The sequence below is a fragment of the Grammomys surdaster genome, unplaced genomic scaffold (genome assembly GCF_004785775.1).
Source record: "Grammomys surdaster isolate TR1022 unplaced genomic scaffold, NIH_TR_1.0 62, whole genome shotgun sequence".
Classification (NCBI taxonomy): Eukaryota; Metazoa; Chordata; class Mammalia; order Rodentia; family Muridae; genus Grammomys; species Grammomys surdaster.
Window position 1 is genome coordinate 420,713 of NW_021604564.1, and position 21,385 is coordinate 442,097.

Sequence of the window (21,385 nt, forward strand, 5' to 3'; positions counted from 1 at the left end):
TGGGAAATGTAGTCCTTTTTTTCCCGCTTCATGTTTTCTTGTTGATTCCGCGTTAATGACATGACAGAATGTACCTGGCCAAATTGCTCAGAGCCCCTCAAAACACGGCGTATAGCTTTACATGATGGGAGCTGTAGTCTTTCAACGGTACCTCGCCCAGTATTCTCTGATCTAGAGCATGGACTAATTGTCCAGCCAGTGACAAGTAACCGGAAATATGTCATCAGTTACTCAGGGTCACATACAACTTTATAGACGTGCATGATAGGAATTGAAAACTGAGAGACTTGGCCGGGCGATGGTGGTGCACGCCTTTAATTCCAGCACTTGGGAGGCAGAGGCAGGTGGATTTCTGAGTTCGAGGCCAGCCTGGTGTACAGAGTGAGTTCCAGGACAGCCAGGGCTACACAGAGAAACCCTGTCTCGAAAAATCAAAACAAACCAAACCAAAACAAACAAACAAAAAACCTGAGAGACTTTCTGAGAAACGTCCTTTTGAGAACTGAGTGAGAACGTGCTTCCGGCAATATCCACCTTAGAGTCAATACCATGCAATGCGTCACTACATTTCCCAAAGGTCGCACTACCCATTGGCCTTGCTTGGCGGAAATTGTCGTCCTTCCACCGGTTCTTCCCACCTGCCGACTTTCTAGCCCACTTCTCCCTTTCCCTTTCGGGAAATGGAGTTTTCCGGCTTTTCTGATTCCCAGTATCATCCGGTGGGTGATCGCTCATAAGACTCCATTTCCCAGCATGCCTGTGTACACTCTGTCCTCGCCCCTTAGAGACGGCCATTTTATTCCTCCCGGAGACGCACTAAGATGACAGCCCGAGAGAAGGTGAAGGTTGTCTCTGGTGATCGGCGGCCCGGCTAGCTCCAACAGGGAGGTTTCCAGCATGGATCTGCACACAGCGGTATACAATGCGGCGCACGACGGCAAGCTGCTGCTGCTGCAGAAGCTGCTGGCCGGCCGCGGGCGTGAGGAGCTGGAGGAGCTGCTGGGCGAGGTGGCCGGCGGTGGCACGCCACTGCTAATCGCAGCGCGCCGTGGACACCTGGACGTGGTGGAGTACCTGGTGGACCACTGCGGCGCCAGCGTGGAAGCGAGCGGCTCCGTACACTTCGATGGAGAGACCATCGAGGGCGCGCCGCCGCTCTGGGCAGCGTCGGCTGCGGGTCACCTATCCGTGGTGCGTAGCCTTCTGCGCCGAGGCGCCTCAGTCAACCGCACTACGCGCACTAACTCCACGCCTCTGCGCGCCGCCTGCTTCGACGGCCACCTGGATGTAGTGCGCTACCTGGTGGGCGAGCACAAGGCGGACCTGGAGGTAGCCAATCGCCACGGCCACACGTGCCTTATGATCTCCTGCTACAAGGGCCACCGCGAGATCGCGCGCTACCTTTTGGAGCGCGGCGCACAGGTGAACCGGCGCAGTGCCAAGGGCAACACCGCCCTGCACGACTGTGCAGAATCTGGCAGCCTGGAGATCCTACAGCTGCTGCTGGGCTGCCATGCGCGCATGGAGCGCGACGGCTATGGCATGACTCCACTGCTAGCTGCCAGTGTCACTGGGCACACCAACATCGTGGAGTACCTCATCCAGGAACAGCCCAGCCACGAGCAGGTCTCAGGGACAGAGCTTCCCAGAGAAGGCTCCTCCCAGGTGGCAGGAAACCCCTGTTCGACCCCAGAGGAGGCAGAACCTTATGAAAGCTGCTGCCCTACCAGCCGGGAAGCAGCTGTGGAAGCTTTGGAGCTGCTGGGTGCCACCTATGTGGATAAGAAAAGGGATCTGCTTGGAGCCCTGAAGCACTGGAGGAGAGCGATGGAACTCCGCCACCAGGATGGGGACTACCTCCCTAAGCCAGAGCCCCAGCAACTGGTTCTGGCCTATGACTATTCCAGGGAGGTGACCACGCCCCAAGAGTTGGAAGCCCTCATCACAGACCCTGATGAGATGCGGATGCAGGCGCTGCTGATACGGGAAAGGATCTTGGGCCCCTCGCATCCTGACACTTCATATTACATAAGGTACCGGGGAGCTGTCTATGCAGACTCTGGAAATTTCCAGCGCTGTATCCGTCTGTGGAAGTATGCCTTGGATATGCAACAGAACAACCTGGAGCCCCTGAGCCCCATGACCGCTAGCAGCTTCCTGTCGTTTGCAGAGCTCTTCTCCTACGTCCTGCAGGACCGCTCTGCTAAGGGCAGCCTGGGCATGCAGCTTGGCTTCACCGACCTCATGGGTGTACTCAGCAAAGGGGTTCGGGAAGTGGAGCGGGCTCTGCAGCTGCCCAAGGAACCTGGTGACTCCGCACAGTTCACCAAAGCCATTGCCATTATCCTCCACCTCCTGTATCTACTGGAGAAGGTAGAGTGCACCCCCAGCCAGGAACACCTCAAGCACCAGACAGTCTACCGCCTGCTCAAGTGTGCCCCTCGTGGCAAGAACGGCTTCACCCCACTGCACATGGCAGTGGACAAGGAGACCACCAACGTGGGCCGCTATCGTGTGGGCGTCTTCCCGTCACTGCAGGTGGTCAAGGTGCTGTTGGACTGTGGAGCAGACCCTGACAGCAGGGATTTTGACAACAACACCCCACTGCACATTGCCGCCCAGAACAATTGCCCGGCCATCATGGATGCTCTCATTGAAGCTGGGGCCCACATGGATGCCACCAATGCCTTCAAGAAGACCGCCTATGAGCTGCTGGACTCAAAGCTGTTGGCCAAGAGCACCGTGCAGCCCTTCAATTATGTGACACTGCAGTGCCTAGCTGCCCGTGCCCTGGACAGGAACAAGGTCCCTTATAAGGGCTTCATCCCAGAGGAGCTGGAGGCCTTCATCCAGTTGCACTGAGCCTGGCCTAGCCACTAGTGCCCACTTGGGCCTTACTTCTCCTAGCAGAAGCATCCAGTCCCCTTGGCCTGCTGGAGCGAGTCCAGCTGTTGATTCTAGAAGTCTTCAGGGTCACATGGTAGGAAGATGGTCTTTCTTTGTGGAAATGCAAAAAAAAAAAAAAAAAAAAAAAAGATGCCCAAGCCTCTCCGGTGGCATGCATCTGTCTGTGTCTAGGAGGCCTCTGCACTGTCACCCAGTCCCCAGCCCCCTTGTCCTAGAGTCTGCAGTGAGCAAACACTGGCTCCTTCCTGCAGTGGGCACCGGCCACCTAGATGTTTGCAGTTGGTTTGTCCCTTACTAAGCAGATGGGCAACAGCCTAGAGCCCACAGTGTGCGGGTTTTTCTCTGTCTTTTTTTCACCGGTTTCTGTTTGTTGGACTTAGTAATGACTTAGTTGGGAGTTGCCAGTATTTTGCAGTGGCCACAGCTGAGATCAGCATGAACTGTGTGTGAATGCAGATCTGTGACCAAGGTCCTGGGAAGCCTCCTCATTTCTGTAAATGGTTAGAGAGAGGACTAACCCCCAAGAAGGCCCAGAGCCAGTTAGTTGTATGAGTCACAGCCAGGCAGACACCAGTGCCTCTTGTCCTGCCCTCTGGACGGACAGATTTTCCAACCTTGGGCTGCAGCTGGAACTGCCTGGCAGATGCTATGGCCACCAGGTTCACATCTGTGCCATACTTGTCCTGTCACCTTCATTGCTGAGGACCTGACCCCCCCTCCTTGTATTGAGGAGTCCCCAGTATCCCAATAACTTCTGGGAATGGGCTTGTGACCAAGATACGGGAAGGTTAGGAGCTGCCAGCTAGGGCAGCGATGGACCCATGTGGTACCAGCTTGGCCCACATGGGGGCCCTGAGTGCAGCTCCAGCACCACAAAAAGTTACTGAACAGCTGCCTCTGACTCCACCAGCTCTGGACCCCATCATTTGTGGTGAGTGGTTCACCCTGGATCAGGTCAAGGCAGGAGCTACTCATCCCAGGCCTGTGGAAGCCAACTACAAGGGTAGCAAGTCACATGTAGAGGGGCCAGTCCCTCCCTCAGCCATGTAAGCCACATAAGCTGTCTGGCCCTTGAGGACATTAGTGTGTGATTGCAGTGCTAGGTAGGTTCTCTGTATAAACAAGCTTTAGGCCTTACTGGGCAGGACCTCACTGCTCCACCCTGCCAAAGTTCAGGTCAAACATGAACCCCTGTAAGTCTTGGCACTGATATTTATGAATTAAAATGCAGGTATGTGAAGACGTCTGCCTAGCTGTTATTTGATGTGGCTAGGTAGAGCTGGGAGCCTGGTGAGTGCTTGTCAAACATGCATGGCAGGAGGATCACAAGCTGGAGGCCACTGGAGTAGAGAGTAAGTTCAAAGATAGCCTGGGGGGTAACGACTATTTTCAAGACCATCTCCTATGAGGTATAGTGAACATTTACTGAGCCCCTGCTGCACCCCACGTGCTTACCTGGTTCATAGCAGCTGGCTTCTAATGGAGTCAATACCATTCAAGTATCTCAGGTGGAGCAAGTTCACAGAGGTTACACTAATGGTATGCCTAGGGACACAGAGCACATGAGAAAATGTCAGACTCAAACCCTCTGTCTCAGCAGCTGACATGTTCAGATCCATTCCCCTACCTCAGCACCCTGAACATACATCTATCTCATGGGTCCTTTATAACCACTGACCTCCCACCTCAAATCTAAGAACAGTTATTTGAGCCCCATGTTCTTCATGCTGTCAGAATTAGGAAATGCGACCTGAGGCCTGGCTTTGATGGACATTCTTCTGGGAGGGTTGATCCAGCAGGTCCCAGAGGCTGCCTCCAGCCAGGTTTTTCCGAGGGAGAACAGCACAGTCTACATGGTTCTAGGATAAGTATAACTACTTAGACTCCTCCCCCCCTCAAAAAAAAAAAAAAAAAAGATTAGTGCAGGGGATATGGCTCAGTGGTAAGTGCCTGCCACCTGTGAGACTCCAGTTCAACCCCTCAACACTCCCCCGTAGCAGGTGGGCACATAGACTGGGAGCAAGGGTGGGAGACATGCCCCCACCCAGCTTTGGCTGGTTCTCTGGTTTCTATTCATGTGAATAGAACAGTGGCAGGGCTTGTTCCTGTGGTGTCACATGGCTGTACCAGGGTCTGGTATTTCTAAGTAGGGAGTGTCATAACCCCAGGTTAAACATAGCGCAGCACAGAGCCACCTCACTTGGCACGCAACCAAATGTACAGAGGGCCCAGGAGGATGAAAGACAGCACAGCAGGTGTGGGTCAGAGTCTAGCCTGCAGAGGAAAAGGTGGACCTGGTTCTTCACATTTGAGACGCCACTCTGGCGGGCCTCCCCACCCTCAGCCCTCACAACTTGTTAAAGTCTATTAAGAAGCAAGCTTGAGGGGCTGGAGAGATGGCTCAGCGGTTAAGAGCACTGACTGCTCTTCCAGAGGTCCTGAGTTCAAATCCCAGCAACCACATGGTGGCTCACAACCATCCGTAATGAGATTGGATGACCTCTTCAGGTGTGTCCGAAGACAGCCAGCGACAGTGTACTCATAAATAAAATAAATAAATAAATCTTTAAAAAAAAGAAGCAAGCTTGAGGACCGGGCGGTGGTGGCGCACGCCTTTAAGCCCAGCACTTGGGAGGCAGAGGCAGGTGGATTTCTGAGTTTGAGGCCAGCCTGGTCTACAGAGTGAGTTCCAGGACAGCCAAGGCTATACAGAGAAACCCTGTCTCGAAAAACCAAAAAAAAAAAAAAGAAGAAGCAAGCTTGAGCCAGATGTGCTCTCTGTCACACACCTTCAGTCCCAGAGCCCCAGAAGCAGGTGGACAAAAACAAGCAACAAACACCAAGTGAGCTTGATTGACCCTGACCTGCAGAAGCCTTGCCAGATCACACACTGCCTCCCCAGGATGCCTCCCTCTCAGCCAATTGCTTGCTTTTAAAGTTATGTATGTGTGTGCCAGGTGTGGTGGCGCACGCCTTTAATCCCAGCACTCGGGCAGAGGCAAGTAGATCTCTGTAAGTTCCAGGCCAGCCTGGTCTACAGAGAGTTCCAGGACAGCCAGGACAAGCCCTGTCTTGACCTGTCCCCCAAAACAATGTGAATGTGGTAGGAGTGTGTGCATATGAGTGCAGGGCCTGCAGGAGTCACAGAGGTCCATCTACCCGGAGCTGGAGTTACATCAATGTAAGCCACCTGATGTGGGTGCTGGGAATCACACTTGCGTTAACCACTGAGCCATCCCACCAGCCCTCTGCTTTTAGTCTTTATAGGCAAAGTTTCACATAGCCCAAGCTGGTCTTGAACTCCTGCCCCCTGGCTGGGATCATCGCCGTGTGACAACATGCTCAGTTTATAAAACTGACCATGTCCAAGGATACAGTCAACAGTAAGCATTGGTGAGCATGGGAGCCCTGGGGTCCATCCCAAGCCCTGGGAAACATACTTTTTAAAAACAGTAAAGTTTGCTTATAGAAAACCATTAGCAGATGTATTAGGATGAGTGAGGCTGGATCACCGGCAGTGATGGGTGAGACCACAAAAGTCAGAGTATGAAAGCCACAGAGTAGTGGACACGGGTCTGGCCAGCATTCCAGCCTGACAAGTGGGCCGTGACCAGCTCACTTCTGGTGAAGGGTCTGAGAGCCCCTGGGGCAGGAGTGGTGGACCTAAGTCTTCAGGGAGAAGAAAATCCCTTTCACTTCCCTAGGAGTCTGGCTGACACCCAGGACTGCTTAAGGGCCTGGGCCACAGGACAGGCTAAAAATAAAAGCCCCACCCTGGCATCTGGCAGGAGACTACCTCTTTGGGCACCAACTCCAGGCATAACCGTGACATTCAATCTCACCTTATAATCTTGGAGATTGACTTCACCTTCTCTGCCTCAGTTTTCCTGCCTGCAGGATGTAGAAGGAGCAGTGTGCTCCTCCAGGAATGCTGACTGAATGACTGACAGCTGTTGTGATCCTTGTCCCAGGGCTGAAATCCTCACCAGGCAGGGAGTGCACGTGAGCTCAGGCTGCTGCCCATGCTGCCTCCTGAAAAGTCTGTTTACTGTTTATTGCAGCGCCACCTTGGCATCCCCCAGCACTTCCCACACCCCTCAACGTGTCGTGATCAGCATGTAGCCCAGGTTGAACTCAAACTCACTGTGTACCTGTAGCTGAGGTTGACCTTGAATCTTGATAAACTGAGAGTGGGGGCCAGGGTTTCATGTCCGACAGCTGAGATCAGCCCGTTGACCTAGTGTGTACTCCCCACTCCATGCTATAGACACACTGGCTTCCCTGGACCGCTTAGAGGCTCCATACTTATTTCCGAGGCTGTGCTCACCATCTTACAGGATGCCCCTCTAGGAGCTGCCCCAAGTGAACTTGGATGCCCACCTCAGGTGAGTAGAACTCTGAGCTCACAAAGGTAGAAGGAGGAAGCACAGACAGTATCTTTGGTATCAGTAGGTGCTGAACACACTTGAGTACATCATGAGTGGATGATAGAACAAGCAAGACTCACCAGCCAGCAGGAAGAAAACAGGGTCCAAGATGACCCGAAATCCAAGTTGAACCTGAATTGAAAGTCACAATTGTGGGTTTATTGTGGGTTTACTGTGGGTGCTGTATGACTGGAGCATATGGAGTTCTGTTGCTTTTCTATTTGGGAGGTGTGGGGGTTCTGCTTTCGTTTTGGAAAAAGGATCTCACAGGCTGGCCTGGCATAAATTTTAGTTTTTAACTTGAAAGGTTTTTATTGAGGCACACTCTGACCAAAATTGTTTCCCTTGGCCTCTCAAGCACTAGTGAGTCCAGCATGAGCTCCTGGCCTGAGGTGAGATTCCAGATGGGGATGCACCTCAATGGTACACAGCTCTTGTCTAGCCTGTGCCAGGGCCCTGGGTGAGAAATCATGTGTCCACATGTTAGGAGGCCAGGGGGCATCAGCGTGTCAGGAGCTATTCACCTTGGCGTCCTGATGGTTTGTTGGGGTTTGCATGTGTGTGTGTGTTTAGCTCAGAGGACAACTCTAGAGAGCTGGTGTTCTCCTTCCAGCATGTGGTTACCTGGGATTGAACTCAGGTTGTCAGGCTATGCAGCAAGAGTCTTTGCTGCCTGAGCCCTCTAGTGGTCATGGTTGGTTTTGAGCCAGTCTCCCTGACCCTGTAGACAAGCTGACCAGGAACCCCTGGATCTTGCTCCTGCCTCTGCCTCCCCAGCACTGGGGTCACAGGCAAACACCAGTTGTTTTATTCATATTCAGACATAAGTCGTCTTGTGCAGCAAGCACTTTACCCAGCACATCATCTTCCCAGCCCCAGTGTAATGGGTTTTTAGCCCAGAAACCCCCCTACAGAGAGAGACCTTGGGGGCAGGGGAGGAGATACATGCACATACACACTTTCATGGGTATTTTGCCTGCAAGTGTGTCTGGCCATCACAGGTGCCAGAAGAGGGTGTTGGATGCCCTGGAACTGGAGTTACAGATGGTTGTGAACTGGTACGTGCTTAGGAGCTTGGGCTCTAACCACTGTCCCTCCAGTTCCAAGAGCTTGGCTTTGAGCAAAATCATGAGGAAGTTTAAGAAGGAAGCAGGGAAGAATCTAGGGGGAGCTTTCCAGCCACTGGTTGTCTTAAAGGTCCAAAGGCACACCTAAGCAAGGAGGAAACTGGCTGAAAGACTTGCAGAGTGAGGAGGGGGAGGGGAGGAAGCCAGTCCTCTGCACAAGGTCACAGCCTCCTTCAGCAGTGCACTCCCTGCTGTGGAGTGGGGGGTGGGGACTTCACCAGGGCTATATAGAAATCATTTCTATAACGGAACCTGTAGGAACCCTTGGAGCCCCTCTTAGGGCTGTCATCACCTTCCGGAAAGTTCTACTACTCGTGGGCAGAAGCCGGGAGGGCCTTGGCAAGTAGCACAAGTTCCTCCTTTCAGTTCCCTGAAGAAGGCACCCGGGGCTGGCTGGAGCCAGGCCATGGTAACCTTGGCCTCTGCCCATTCGCTCGTCCCAGCCATCTACAAACTCAGGGAGACGCCGGTAGTGGTGGCGCACACCGGTAGAATTTGCTGAATGAGGCAGAAGCAGGGGGATCACGAGTTCAAGGCCAGCCTGGGCTACACATTTTTGCCGGGCAAACGCCTTTAATCCCAGGACTTGGGAGGCAGAGGCAGGTGGATTTCTGAGTTCGAGGCCAGCCTGGTCTACAGAGTGAATTCCAGGACTACACAGAGAAACCCTGTCTCAAAAAAACAAAACAAACAAACAAACAAACAAAAAGCTGCCAGACCTCACCATCTGAGCTTGATCTCCAGGACCCAGTGGAAGGAGAGGACTGACCCCCACACACATACTCACACACAAATCTTAAAAACACAGTGTCACAAGTTCTGTCCCAGTCAAAAGCCAGCCACACATGTGCTGTGTGTGACTCTTGTAAGATATGACTCTGGGCTTGGAGAGCACATTTGTAAAATTAAAAGCCCTTAAGAATTTCCAGCATGAAATCCAGTGCTCCAGCGGAAGTAAAGGCTAGCCTGCTATATATATAGTGAATTACAGGACAGCTGGGGCTACATAGTGAGACCTTGTGTCCCCCACTCCCCAGAAAAGGTTGGAGTGGAGACAACCTTCTGAATTTCTAGCTGGCTGGTGACACCTAGCTGAGACTGCCACAGGGGAACATCAGACTGGGGTGCAGACAATGTCTAGCCATGGTTCCAGCCCCTCCCAGGCTCCTCCTTCCACAAGCTTCCTTTAGTCACTCCACCAACCCCATTAGTTTTCTGTGCCTGGCACAGGTCTGCACACAGCAGATGCTAAATAGTGGCTCATTTAAAAATTCATGTAGGATTGGAGCTGTGGCTCAGAAGTAGAGCACACTTGCCTATGCTACAATTACATTTGAAAAGTGAAACTGTACTGAAAAAGTCAGGGGTTGGGGATTTAGCTCAGTGGTAGAGCGCATGCCCAGCAAGCACAAGGCCCTGGGTTCAGTCCTCAGCTTGGGGAAAAAAAGACAAAAAGAAAAAATTTGTCTTTTGACTTGAGACAGCCCAAGCTAGCCTCAAACTTGTTAAGTAGCTGAGGTTGGCCTTGAATTTTCGATCTTTTTTTTCTGCCAGAATGATTAAATTACATTTCGTGTTGTTGTTGTTTTTAGATTTATTTATGTATGAGTGTTCTGTCTTCCTGAATGTCTATATGGCAGAACAGGGCATCGGATCCCATTGCAGATGGTTGTGAGCCACCATGTGGTTGCTGGGAATTGAACTCAGGACCTCTGGAAGAACAATCGGTGCTTTTAACCACTGAGCCGTCTCTCCAGCCCTGTATTTCCTGATTTATTGTGAGTGTGTGCATGTGCCACTGTGTGGAGGCCAGAGGACAGATTGTAGGAGTCGATTCTCCCCTTCCACCATGTAGGTCCTGGTGAGCAAACTCAGGTCATGAGGCTCCATGGCAAGTGCCTAACCCTTTAACCAGATGAGTTCTCTCTCAGGTCCCCCAAATCCAGTGGAAATGAACTCATAGGCTGTCCTCTGCCCCATCTTTGCCTCTTCCTAACATGACTCCCTTAACACGCCAGCCTCTGTCCAGTCCCAGGGCCTTCATTTGAGCTGTGCTGTCCCTCACCACACACAGACACACACTCATACACAAAGTCCCCTTGCTTCCTTTACTGATGTCTCCTTTTACACTGGGATGGAGAAGTCTCCATCCCAGAACACCCATAGCTAAGAGCCCAGCATTCTTCCACCCACTACTGCATCCCAGAAACCTGGACAGCCCCACACTGTTAGAGAGCTTCATTTACATCCCTCCCCCCAAGGAATTGCAGAACTGTGATGCTGGGGTTTCACTTTCAGTCAGTCCTGCACAGAAGAACTTTGACAAGGTCTGACTTGGAGACTAAAATAACAAGTGGGCCAGGTGACTCATCCGTTCCTGCCACTTATGCCTAGAACAGTCCCAGATATGGTTGTTTACGGGAGGAGCACACAGTGGTTTATGGGAGGAGCGCACAGTGGTTGATGGGAGGAGCGCACAGTGGTTTATGGGAGGAGCGCACAGTGGTTGATAGGAGGAGCGCACAGTGGTTTATGGGAGGAGCGCACAGTGGTTTATGGGAGGAGCACACAGTGGTTTATGGGAGGAGCGCACAGTGGTTGATGGGAGGAGCGCACAGTGGTTTATGGGAGGAGCGCACAGTTGCTGGTTGTTGGAAGTCTGGCTTTTTGTATCGTACTCTCTTCAGTTCTAACTAAAGTAATGTTGAGGGCCAGAATTCAGTGTTGGACTTTAGTTTTTCCCATTTGTAAAATGAGTCCACATTTCACAGAGGCTTGTTTGGAGTTGAGATGTGTGGGCACATTAAAATCTCAGGAATGGGACTAGGAGTCAATGAGGAAAGAGATGCCTAGCCTGCATGAACCCCAATACTGCAAGTGCTGAGTCCCACATAAACCCAGCATTTGTGAGCTAGAGGCAAGAGAAGGATCAGAAGTTCAGGGTCATCTCTGGCTACACATTGAGTTCAGGGACAGTCTGCAGTAAAAGAAACACTGCATCAAAAACCAATAAATAAGCTGGGTGTGGTGGCACACACTTTTAATCCTAGCACTTAGGAGGCAGAGGCAGGTGGATCTCTGTGAGTTGGAGGCCAGCCTGGACTACATAGAAAGTTTCAGGGTTATGAAAATTATTTTTCTTTCATTCATTCATTTTTTTAAAAAATGAGATTTCTTTTCTTTGTGAACCTTGGCTATCCTGGACCAGGTTGGCCCTTAAACTCATTCACCTGCCTCTGCCTCCCAAGTGCTAGGCTTAAAGGTGTGCGCCACCACTGCCCTTCTCATCCAGGACTATGTAGAGACATTTGTCTCGAAGAAAACCCAAATAAATGAAATAAAAAATGAATGCATAGGGAGCTGGATCAATGACTCAGTGCTGAGTTCAGTTACCAGCAGCCACAACTGTCTAGAGCAGTGGTTTTCAACCTTCCTAATGCTGGGGCCTTTAATAAAGTCCCTCATGTTGTGGTGAACCCCCACCCCCAGCCATAAAACTATTGTTGCTACTTCATAGCTGCAATATTGCTGCTGTTATAAATTGTAGTGAAAATATATCTGATATGCAAGATATCTAACATATGACACACATACCCCAAAGTAGTCTTGACCCACAGGTTGTGAGCCATTGTTCTTTTTTTAAAAAAAAAATTATTTATATAAGTACACTCTTGTTGTCTTCAGACACACCAGAAAAGGGCATCGGATCTCGTTACAGACGGTTGTGAGCCACCATGTGGTTGCTGAAACTTGAACTCAAGACCTCTGAAAGAACAGTGCTCTTAACCACTGAGCCATGTCCAGCTCTCTCTCTCTCTCTCTCTTTTTTTTCTTTTTTTTTTAAGATTTATTTTATGTATGTGAGTATACTGTCGCCAGAAGAGGGCATCAGACCTCATTACAGATTGTGGTTGAACTCAGGACCTCTGGAAGAGCACAGGGTACTCTTAACCACTGAGCCATCTCTCCAGCCCAGGAACCACTGTTTTAATCAGAAGGATATCAGAGTCCAAGTTGTTGACGATGTCTAAGATCTGGTTATATGGTTTCCATCCAGGAATAATTTGCTTCCTGCAAGGAAAACCTGCAGAGGCACTACTGCTATCCACTGGCAGAAACCCAGTATCTGTTAGGTGATCCTGTGAAAAGGTCCGTCGACCCCGAGAGAGATCGGGACTCAGGCTGAGAACCACTCCTCAATAACAGTACTTCTATGGGATCTGACGCCCTCTTCTGGTATGCTACATACATAAAAACATATACACACATATATGTATATATATACATATATAATAACATAAGTAAATAAATAAAATCTTTAAAAAAAAAAAAGGGCCAGGCGGTGGTGGCGTATGCCTTTAATCCCAGAATTTGGGAGGCAGAGGCAGGTGGATTTCTGAGTTTGAGACCAGCCTAGTCTACAGAGTGAGTTCTAGGACAGCCAGGGCTACACAGAGAAACCCTGTCTGGAAAAACCAAAAAAAAAAGAAAAAAAAAAAGAAATCCCCTCCCAAAAGAAATAAAATAAAAAAGAATAAAACCAATACCAATAAATATGTTGAAAGTAGAATATGCAAAGTCACACAGCCTTGGCTTAACTTCACCATACGCTCACAACCCCTTGTAGCAAAATCTGCTAGAATAAATGTAAAAAGAAAAAATGTTTTGTTTAATGTCTTGGGGAGGGGAATCAGCCTGATGGAAGAGGATCAGTGGGCACAAATTGCCTTCTGACCTCCACACATGCCCTGGCGTGTATGCAATACATAAACAAACGCACAGAGCAATCAAAACTGGCAGCAACTCCCCAATTCCTTTTTCTCTTCCTTTCCTGCTGTTATAAGACTTCCCGAGGTTTGGCTGTCCCTGACCCAAGACCCAAAGACTACATTTCCTAGAGTCCCTTGTAACAGAAGGCTGCCTAACTGAACTGACCAATGGGATGAGTATATCTACATAATTTCCGGTTCCTGCCTCCCAAGGACTGGGCTGGCATATCTTCCATTCTGGTCATGCCTGAGTTGTCCTGGTGTCCTGCTTGTTTCCTGAGGGCGATGGAGTGTGGGGACGCTGGCTTATGACTCAGCTGTCAATAACTTTATTATAAAAACAGGCCCCTCCCTGTGTGTCTCAGCACCGCTTCCTCCTGAGAGAGACCCTATGAGCAGCATGTGCCACAGTGAATAAAGGTTACGTGGCCGCGTTTCAGGCCCCTCAGAGCAGCCAGTGGCCTCATCGTCCTCTGTCCACATAAACGGTGCAGGTCGGAGTCCCACAGAGTCTGTTCAAATGGGGTTCTGCATGTTTCCCCAGCCGTGATTTACAGGTATGGTCTTCCCTGCTTCTGGGGTCTCAGACTAAGTCCTCTGGCTACTCTGGGGGTCCAGGTGAGGCTCGCTTCCTCCACTGTCACATTAAGGACCCAAGTTAAGTCCAGTCTTGCCACTCTAGCAATCTAGGTGGGGTCCAACCTGGTCACTCTGGAGTCTCAAGAAAGGGTTCCCCCTGGTCGGTCAGAGGCCCCATACAGGATTTCTCCAAACACTCAGTCTTGTCATCAGATGACTGGGCCCCTGTGTGGCCCCACATGTGATTGTTGACTCCCAGCTGAACCATCTGGGCATGGTGAATAATGAGAGGCTGAGGTCCTGGAGTTTGTGGGCCTGGGGAAGAGGCTGATGGAAAGGATCGGGACTGTGGAGAAGAGTCTGGAGGCTGTGGGAAGGACGGAGGCTGCGGGAAAGATGGAGGCTGCGGGGAGTAGGGGGAAACTGGAGTACCACCCTGAGGATGAGAAGGTATTGGCTGTGGACAGCCTGGCCAGCTGGGGAAGGGTATTGGGGCCCCCAGTGACAAGTCCTTCCCAAAGCCCACCCCAAGTCTGTTCATCTCTGCTTGCCAGGCCCTATAGCTATGGACATAGGCTGAGTAGGCAGCAGATATGGCGGCCACCTTTTGCCGCTCAGCCTCCAGCTGTATGCTCTGCTCCTTGAGGGTTCTGGCCTCCTGCTCTTTCTTCCAGCGTACCCGCTGTGCCTGGAGCTTCTGTGTTTTGAAGGTGTTTGCCACCTTTCTGGCAAAGATTGGGGAGTGTTCATCTAGCCACACAATGCTCTGGAGCAGTCTGGTTGTATCCGGGCTGAGCTGGGCCTGGGAACACTCAAGTGGGAGGAGGGGGATCACACAGTCCTGCCTTCCAGACTGTGTGAGGCTGTTCATGAGAGCATGATTGACTTGATGCAGGCTCAGGCGACAATCAAAGCTGGCAGTCAGGAGCAGAATTGTGAACCCTGAGTGGTCGATGGCATCTTGGAGACAGTGCAGCTCACCACGCCCAGGCAACTGGAATTCCTCACAGAAGGTGGCCCCATCAGGAACCCCAAGGGTCTCCAGCTTCTCCCGAATACGTAAGGCCACCTGTTCATCAGCCCTGGCATGGATGACCACAAAGTTATAGAATTTCTGATCAGATGTTTCTGAGTGGTCCAAAACAGGTGACGTGGAAGTCGAGGGAGCAGGGCAGCTGCTCGGGGAGGAAGCAGAGGACAGAGGGGAAGGAGGCAGCATAGGGGAGGCTTGTGGGGCTGGCGGCTGGGCAGGAGGGCTGGATGATGGGGTGTTCTGGAGAGAATCATCTACAGGAACCTGAGGTGACTTCTGACTTGTGATAGACCACTGCTTCCCAACACTCTCTGTGGTAGATGGCAGGGGAGACCTGGAGTCTGTAGACACCTCCGTGCATTCGATGGGGTGGTGGACACTTGTATCTGGAGCAGCCGGGGAGTCAGGGAGGACGGGCAAAACCACCTCTGGAGACACCTCTGGGACCCTAATTTTGTGCGGTAACCCCAAGGAGACACTGGCCTCCACTGATGGCGGCCAGCTCATCTCCTCAGGTTCTTGGCTGCCTTCAGGGACAAGCTGAGGCTCCTGAGTGTCCAGCGGAGTGTCACATAGCTTGCTGGGCCTGTGGGTTCCATGGTGTGAAGAGAGAAAGGGATGCGTAGGTGACTGGCTGATCTCTAGGTGGCTGGCCAGTGAGGCAGTGCTGCTGGTGGAATGGAGCGTATGTCCCCAACTCCAGTCTGGTGTGTCAATGGGATGAGGCTGGCTTCTGGTCACTGCAGGGGATGCTGAAGATGGCTGCAGGGAACCCTGATGAGAACGGAGTGGCTGGAAGCCACTGGGGTCTCCCTTGATGTCTGAACTGCACCTATCCCAGACCTCATTCTGGAGTTGGCCCAGCTGGTGGTCACCCTGGGAGGCGAGGTCACGGAGGGCCACCTGGTAAGCCATGTCCCTTGTGGAGCCCGGACACAGGTTCTCCTCAGCCAGCAGGTGGTACAGGCGAGCCACCGTCCAGGACAAGTCTGGAGTCTCCTCAGGGCCCTCAATGCTCTCCATGTCTGCCCACCGGTGGGCTACCAGCTGGGCTACTGTGTTCACCTTCAAGGATTCCAGAGAGACCCTGGCCTCTGTGTCCTGGCCCAGAGCCAAGAGTACCATGGCGTGGAGAAGCTTTGACTCCTGACTGCCTGGATGCAGACTCCTCAGCTTGTGTTTCAGGCAGGTCAGCCTATCCCTTTCCAAGGCACCTAGAATGCCAAAGACGCCATGGAGTGACAGACCTGGGTTAGCCATGGATGGGGGAGGATGAAGCCTGCAGCCACAGAGGGTGGGGTGGGTAGAGACATGTTCCGAACCAACGGCCTTGTCCCCTGCTGTAGGGCGACAGCACAGACCTGCAGGAGTGGGAGTTCATCAGGACTTTCCAAACAAGATGGTGCACCCTTTAACCCAAGCATGGGAGGCAGAGGCAGGGTCCAGCCCAGCCAGGGATATGTATGGAGATGTGTCCACATCAGTAGGAGGGCTGGTTCAGTGGGGAGAGTGCTGGCTGAGCACTCAGGAGACACCAGCACTGCATGATTGCCCCTGCTTCCCTGCTTCCAGCAGCCACAGAGAGGATGGTGGCCCTCTCTCTCAGCTCTCTCCTTCCTGTTCTGCCATCTGCTGTTACAGCTCCCGCCTGTGACCATGGCTCTGCCTCTGCCTACCTGGCTCACAAGATGTGGTGAGAGGTGATTGCTCTGAAAGAGTGGGTGAGTGGATGAGTGGATTCGTAAACTGGCATAACGTTCTTAATGACTGCAGGACACTTACAGTAACCCTCACTTATTCCCAGCTCCCTGTTCACAGCTGAGAAGACCTGAGAGTGCCTGTCAATCCCGGGGCCCTGACACCTCTCCTGCCTCCATAGCCAGGCTGGGATGGGAGTTGCTGCCTGCTCTACTCAGACAGGGACAGGTGTGGCTGCTATGACCAGAGAGCCCTAGCATGGAGTGGGTGAAGGCCAGGGAAGTTCCTAGCACCTGGAGGTCCCACAATGCCCCCATAAAAAATGGCAGTCAGCTAACTCACAGACTTTGTACACAGATGGCCTAAAGCCTTCCAAGACCTGACTTTGAGCAGCAGAGGTGGACCAGGCTCAGGGTCAAGGTCAAGGGAGCCAGGTAGGCAGAGGGAAGGGCCTTACAACCATTGGCAGAGCCATGGTCACAGGCAAGAGCTGTAACAGCAGATGGCAGGACAGGAAGGAGAGAGCTGAGAGAGAGGGCCACCGTGTTCTCTCTGTGGCTGCTGGGAAGCAGGGGCAGTCAGGTGTGGCAATGCAGGCAGAGGCAGTGACAGTGGAGACAAATAAAAATATAACCCTGGGTCAGAGAGAAATGGGTGGTGTTCACAGTGGGTCAGCGCCACCGATGCTGTAGCAGGACTAAGCCTGAGAGGGTCAAGAACTCCGAGAATTAAGGCTTCTGTTTATAGATCCCAAGGACTCAGAGGACACAAAAAAATGGAGAAGCCCGAGTGCCAAAAGCCCTAGTGACCAAGCTCATCTACGTTCATGGGAACCTGTGTGTGCTGTGGGGAGGACAGACTGTGGGGTCGGGGGTACCAGTCAGAGGATACAGCACCGCAGAGAGCCCACCAGGCCTTGTTTGTCCCTTTCTTCCCTCTGTCCTTACTGCACTGTGACTGTAATGTACTGTCCTACCTCAGAACCTTTGCACAGCTGTCCCTCAGACAGCAGTAGCACTCTTCTGGGAACAAAACCTCAGTGCAGTCACCCACTGGCCTCCCTGGTGGGCGACTCTCCGCACACCTGCATGCACTCGTCACCTGCACACATTCTGCATGCACTCGTCACCTGCTGGAGTCCTCTCTCGACTCATCACGACCGCACACAAAAGTCTCCTTAATGTGGCTGAATAGTCACCATGTCCTACCTGACCAACCTGAGGACCGCACAGGGGCAGGGCTCTGCGACCACTGTCTAGTTCCTGTATCTAGAGTGCCTGACAGACAGTAGATGCATAATAAATGCTCAATGAGGATCAGCAGGATGTCTCGGTGGATAAGGGTGCTTGAGGCTGCCATGCCTGGAGATCTGAGTTCAGTCCTTGAGACCCATGTGGTGGAAGGATAACAGAACAAAATGAAATAAAAATAAACAAACCGATGGGCCTGGTAGTGCGTGTCTTAAATCCGGGCACTCAGCAGGCTGGAGGATCTCCTGAGTTGAGGACTCCCTAGTCTACAGAGGGAGTTCCAGGACAGCCAGAGCTATGTAGTGAGACAGGATAGTACTGGGTACACAGCCAGGGCCTAATATGTGCATACTGGGGTCTGGAGATGCAGCTGAGTTGACAAAGTGATTGTCTGTCATACATGAGGACCTGTGTTCAGCTCTCAGTCAAGAGGACAGCAGCAGAGAGGAGAGGAGAAAGAGACACAGATAGGAAAGAGAAATGTTTATTGACATAATTAAGCAGTAAACAGACAAAAGAGTGCAGGGCACAAAGTGGTTGTGTTTTATTTGCTTGTTTTTTTTTTGTTGCTGAGACAGAGTTGGGCCTTGTACTATGTAGCCCAGCATAACCTTAAACTTCTGACCCCCCTGCCTCCACCATGTAAGGGTGGCAGCTTCCTCTTGTCCAAGCTATACTTGAAAAACTGAGACAGAAGGATTTCTTTCTTTCTTGTTTGTGTTTTTTGTTTTTCAAGACAGAGTTTCCCTGTGCAGCCCAGGCTGTCCTGGACCTTGCTGGACCAGGCTGGCCTCAAACTCAGAGATCCACCCTCTTTTGCCTCCTGAGTGCTGAGATCAAAGGTGTGTGCCACTACCGCCTAACAACAGGAGGATTTCTTGAGCCCAAGAGATCAGGGTCAGCTTAGGTGAGTTCCAGGCCAGCCTGGTCTGTGTAGTGATACACCGTCTCAAGATACAAATAAATAACACAAATGACACAAAAATAAAAGTAATTATTTTTAAGAGAGAGGGAAGAGGAAAGGGGAGAGTGGGGGGAGAGAGGGGTGGTGGTTTGAGGGAGAGAGGGAGAGAGGTGTACTCAGTGGGTAGAGCACTCATCCAGCATGCCTAAGACTCTGTGTGATATTCCCAGAACAGCAGAAACCAGGATTGGTGGACGGGTGGGTGAGTGGATGGCTGGGTTTGTGGGTGGGTGGAGTGTAAATAGGCCTTTCTTTCTTTCTTCCCTGGCTTTCTCTCCTTGGCAGAACTTACAGTCTCTTGTGGCACAGGAGGCCCCTCCTCCAGTCTCTGCTGACTGTCAGCTCTGGATTTGCTGTTGGAGCTGGAGAAAACCTGGGAGTTAGAAGATCTAGGGATCTAGGGGGTTACTAGGAACTGAGCGAGCATCCAGGATCACAGGGCTGTGCTGAGGGTCAGGAGTTGGATTGCCGTTCCGAGTGTCTGTGGGAAAGGATTTGAGGAACCTGACGGCCTGCAGGTGGCAGCCCAGCACCCACTCGCGACCCTGCGCCCACCTTGCTGTCCCCTCGCCTTCATCCTACCTGGCTGTGGGGGTCCTGAGCTGGTAGATCTCGGGGTCCCGGGTGGCTGCTGGAGGCGGAGGAAGAGGTAGAGGAGGGAACGTTTAGTTCCACCCCTTCCTCCCTTCCGGGTCTTGTGGGGAGGAGAGAATGAAGTCAGCAGTCTCGCCTGTAATCTCATCTAGCTGAGCCAGGCCCTGCCCTCCCGCCCAGTGCCCCTGCGCCACGTGGAACTAGGCAGGGCTTGTACTGTGTGAGGCCAGAGGTGGAGAAGGAGGAAGGAACCCTCCACCCCCAGAGATCGTTAGGCTGGTGGCCACGGAGCTCAGCTAGTGACAAACTCTGGAGATTTGCAAAGCACCATGTGGCTAAGTTCACAGGGCCCCAGTGACTCATGCTTATCAGTCCAGCAGCACACAGGAAACTGAAGCAGGTGGATTGCCCCGAGTTCCACCTCCATCTCAAAACTAAGTTAATATAAGTAAACAGAAGTGCTGGAGGCCAAAAGGTTTTGTACAACTGTTTAGTTGTGAATATTTAAAATTCTTTACTATATTGTGTGTGTGTGTGTGTGTATGTGTGTGTGTGCGCGCACAGGCATTTATGTATGTAGGTCAAAGAACAGCAAGTAGCTTTTCTTGCTGAGCCATCACAGAGACACAAAACAAAAATTTGTCGGAGAAATCTGGGTATTTGGTTTTGAGAAATGATTTTTGTATGTACTGGAACTTAGGGCTATCTTCCTGTCTCAGCTAGACATCAAGATTACTGGCATGTTTTAAAACTGATTAAATTGTGAAAACAGAAAAAGCAGCAGTTTACAGAGGACTATGACTGGGAGGCGGGGTGTACCAATGAACCACCCACCTCCACCCTCTTACTGGGGATTCTAGGTGGGAGTTTCTGTCTCATATCACCGAACACGATCTGTCCAAGGCAAGTCTCAGAATGGCCTCTTGGTTTTCTTTTTTGTTTTGTTTTGTTTTTCGAGACAGGGTTTCTCTGTGTAGCCCTGGCTGTCCTGGAACTCACTCTGTAGACCAGGCTGGCCTTGAACTCAGAAATCTGCCTGCCTCTGCCTCCCAAGTGCTGGGATTAAAGGTGTGCACCACCACTGCCCGGCACCTCTTAGTTTTCATATGCGTACATATTTGTGGAGGTTGGCATCAAGTGTTCTCTCTTGGTCACATGGTTAGGAGACAGTTGTCTGAATCCAGCCATCTCAGGAACAAGTCCCATCTTGCTGGCAGGGTCAAAACTGAGCTCATGTTCCCAGGCCCCAGAACCCAATCCTCTCCTGCTTCCTCTTGCTTCATAGATTTTTCATGTTTTGTCTGTTAACCAGAAAAGGATGAGAAGAGGGAAGATGCCATTATCCTGTTGTCTAAATTAAGACACACAGGTCATAAATGTGCTCCTGTCTCTTAGCTCTGTGCTGCTCACTCACTCCTTTGTTCCTTTTGTTTTTTGTTTTGTTTGTTTGTTTGTTTGTTTTGGTTTCCCTGTGTAGCCCTGGCTGTCCTGGAACTCACTCTGTAGACCAGGCTGGCCTCGAACTCAGAAATCCACCTGCCTCTGCCTCCCAAGTGCTGGGATTAAAGGCGTGCGCCATCACCACCCGGCTTGCTTTGTTCCCTTATCATTCTAGACTCCAGGTCAGAGTCCAATAGGGGACCTGGCTATAAAAGCTGACTCAACAACCCTGAAACCAGGTGACCCGGATAAGGCCCAGTCACCAATGTTAACTTCCTTGTTTAACCCTTGTGTCGAAATATGATTGGTCAATACAACGGCCCCTGGCCCCCTTCACTTCCTGTTGCCATCCTATAAAAAGGTTGTGCGGTCTCTCTTCGGAGTTCAGATCCCAAACTGGCAGCCTCCCTGCAAGTGCAGAAAGTAACGCTTCCCTCTTTAAGCTTCTGTCTCTGCAGTGAGTTCTCTTGGCTTCCACTCCAAACCCACCAGGCCCACCACTCACCACTACAGCCATCTCTCCTGCCCCGAGTTCCCATCAGCCCCACCACTCACCACTGCAGCCATCTCTCCTGCCCTGAGTTTTGCTGTTTTGAG

The 21,385-nt window shown here is 51.6% G+C and overlaps 2 protein-coding genes across 2 annotated transcripts; one reads left to right on the top strand and one right to left on the bottom strand.

The window, feature by feature from the left end:
• Nucleotides 1–613: 613 nt before the first annotated feature.
• On the top strand, nt 614–4,149 carry Fem1a (fem-1 homolog A). Its single transcript, XM_028762492.1, has one exon. It carries the CDS (start codon nt 898–900, stop codon nt 2,860–2,862), a length of 1,965 nt encoding a protein of 654 aa, XP_028618325.1. The 5' UTR covers nt 614–897; the 3' UTR covers nt 2,863–4,149.
• A 9,387-nt stretch (nt 4,150–13,536) lies between these two features.
• Ticam1 (toll like receptor adaptor molecule 1) lies at nt 13,537–19,456 on the bottom strand. Its single transcript, XM_028762447.1, has 2 exons — nt 19,337–19,456; nt 13,537–16,203 (listed from the first exon to the last, which is right to left on the bottom strand). The coding sequence occupies exon 2, from the start codon at nt 16,100–16,102 to the stop codon at nt 13,937–13,939; it is 2,166 nt and encodes a 721-aa protein (XP_028618280.1). The 5' UTR covers nt 16,103–16,203; nt 19,337–19,456; the 3' UTR covers nt 13,537–13,936.
• Nucleotides 19,457–21,385: the final 1,929 nt, after the last annotated feature.

Bases quoted from the DNA above. Each gene is read 5' to 3' on its own strand.
- Ticam1 (XM_028762447.1), bottom strand. From the start codon at position 16,102: ATGGCTAACCCAGGTCTGTCACTCCATGGCGTCTTTGGCATTCTAGGT.
- Fem1a (XM_028762492.1), top strand. From the start codon at position 898: ATGGATCTGCACACAGCGGTATACAATGCGGCGCACGACGGCAAGCTG.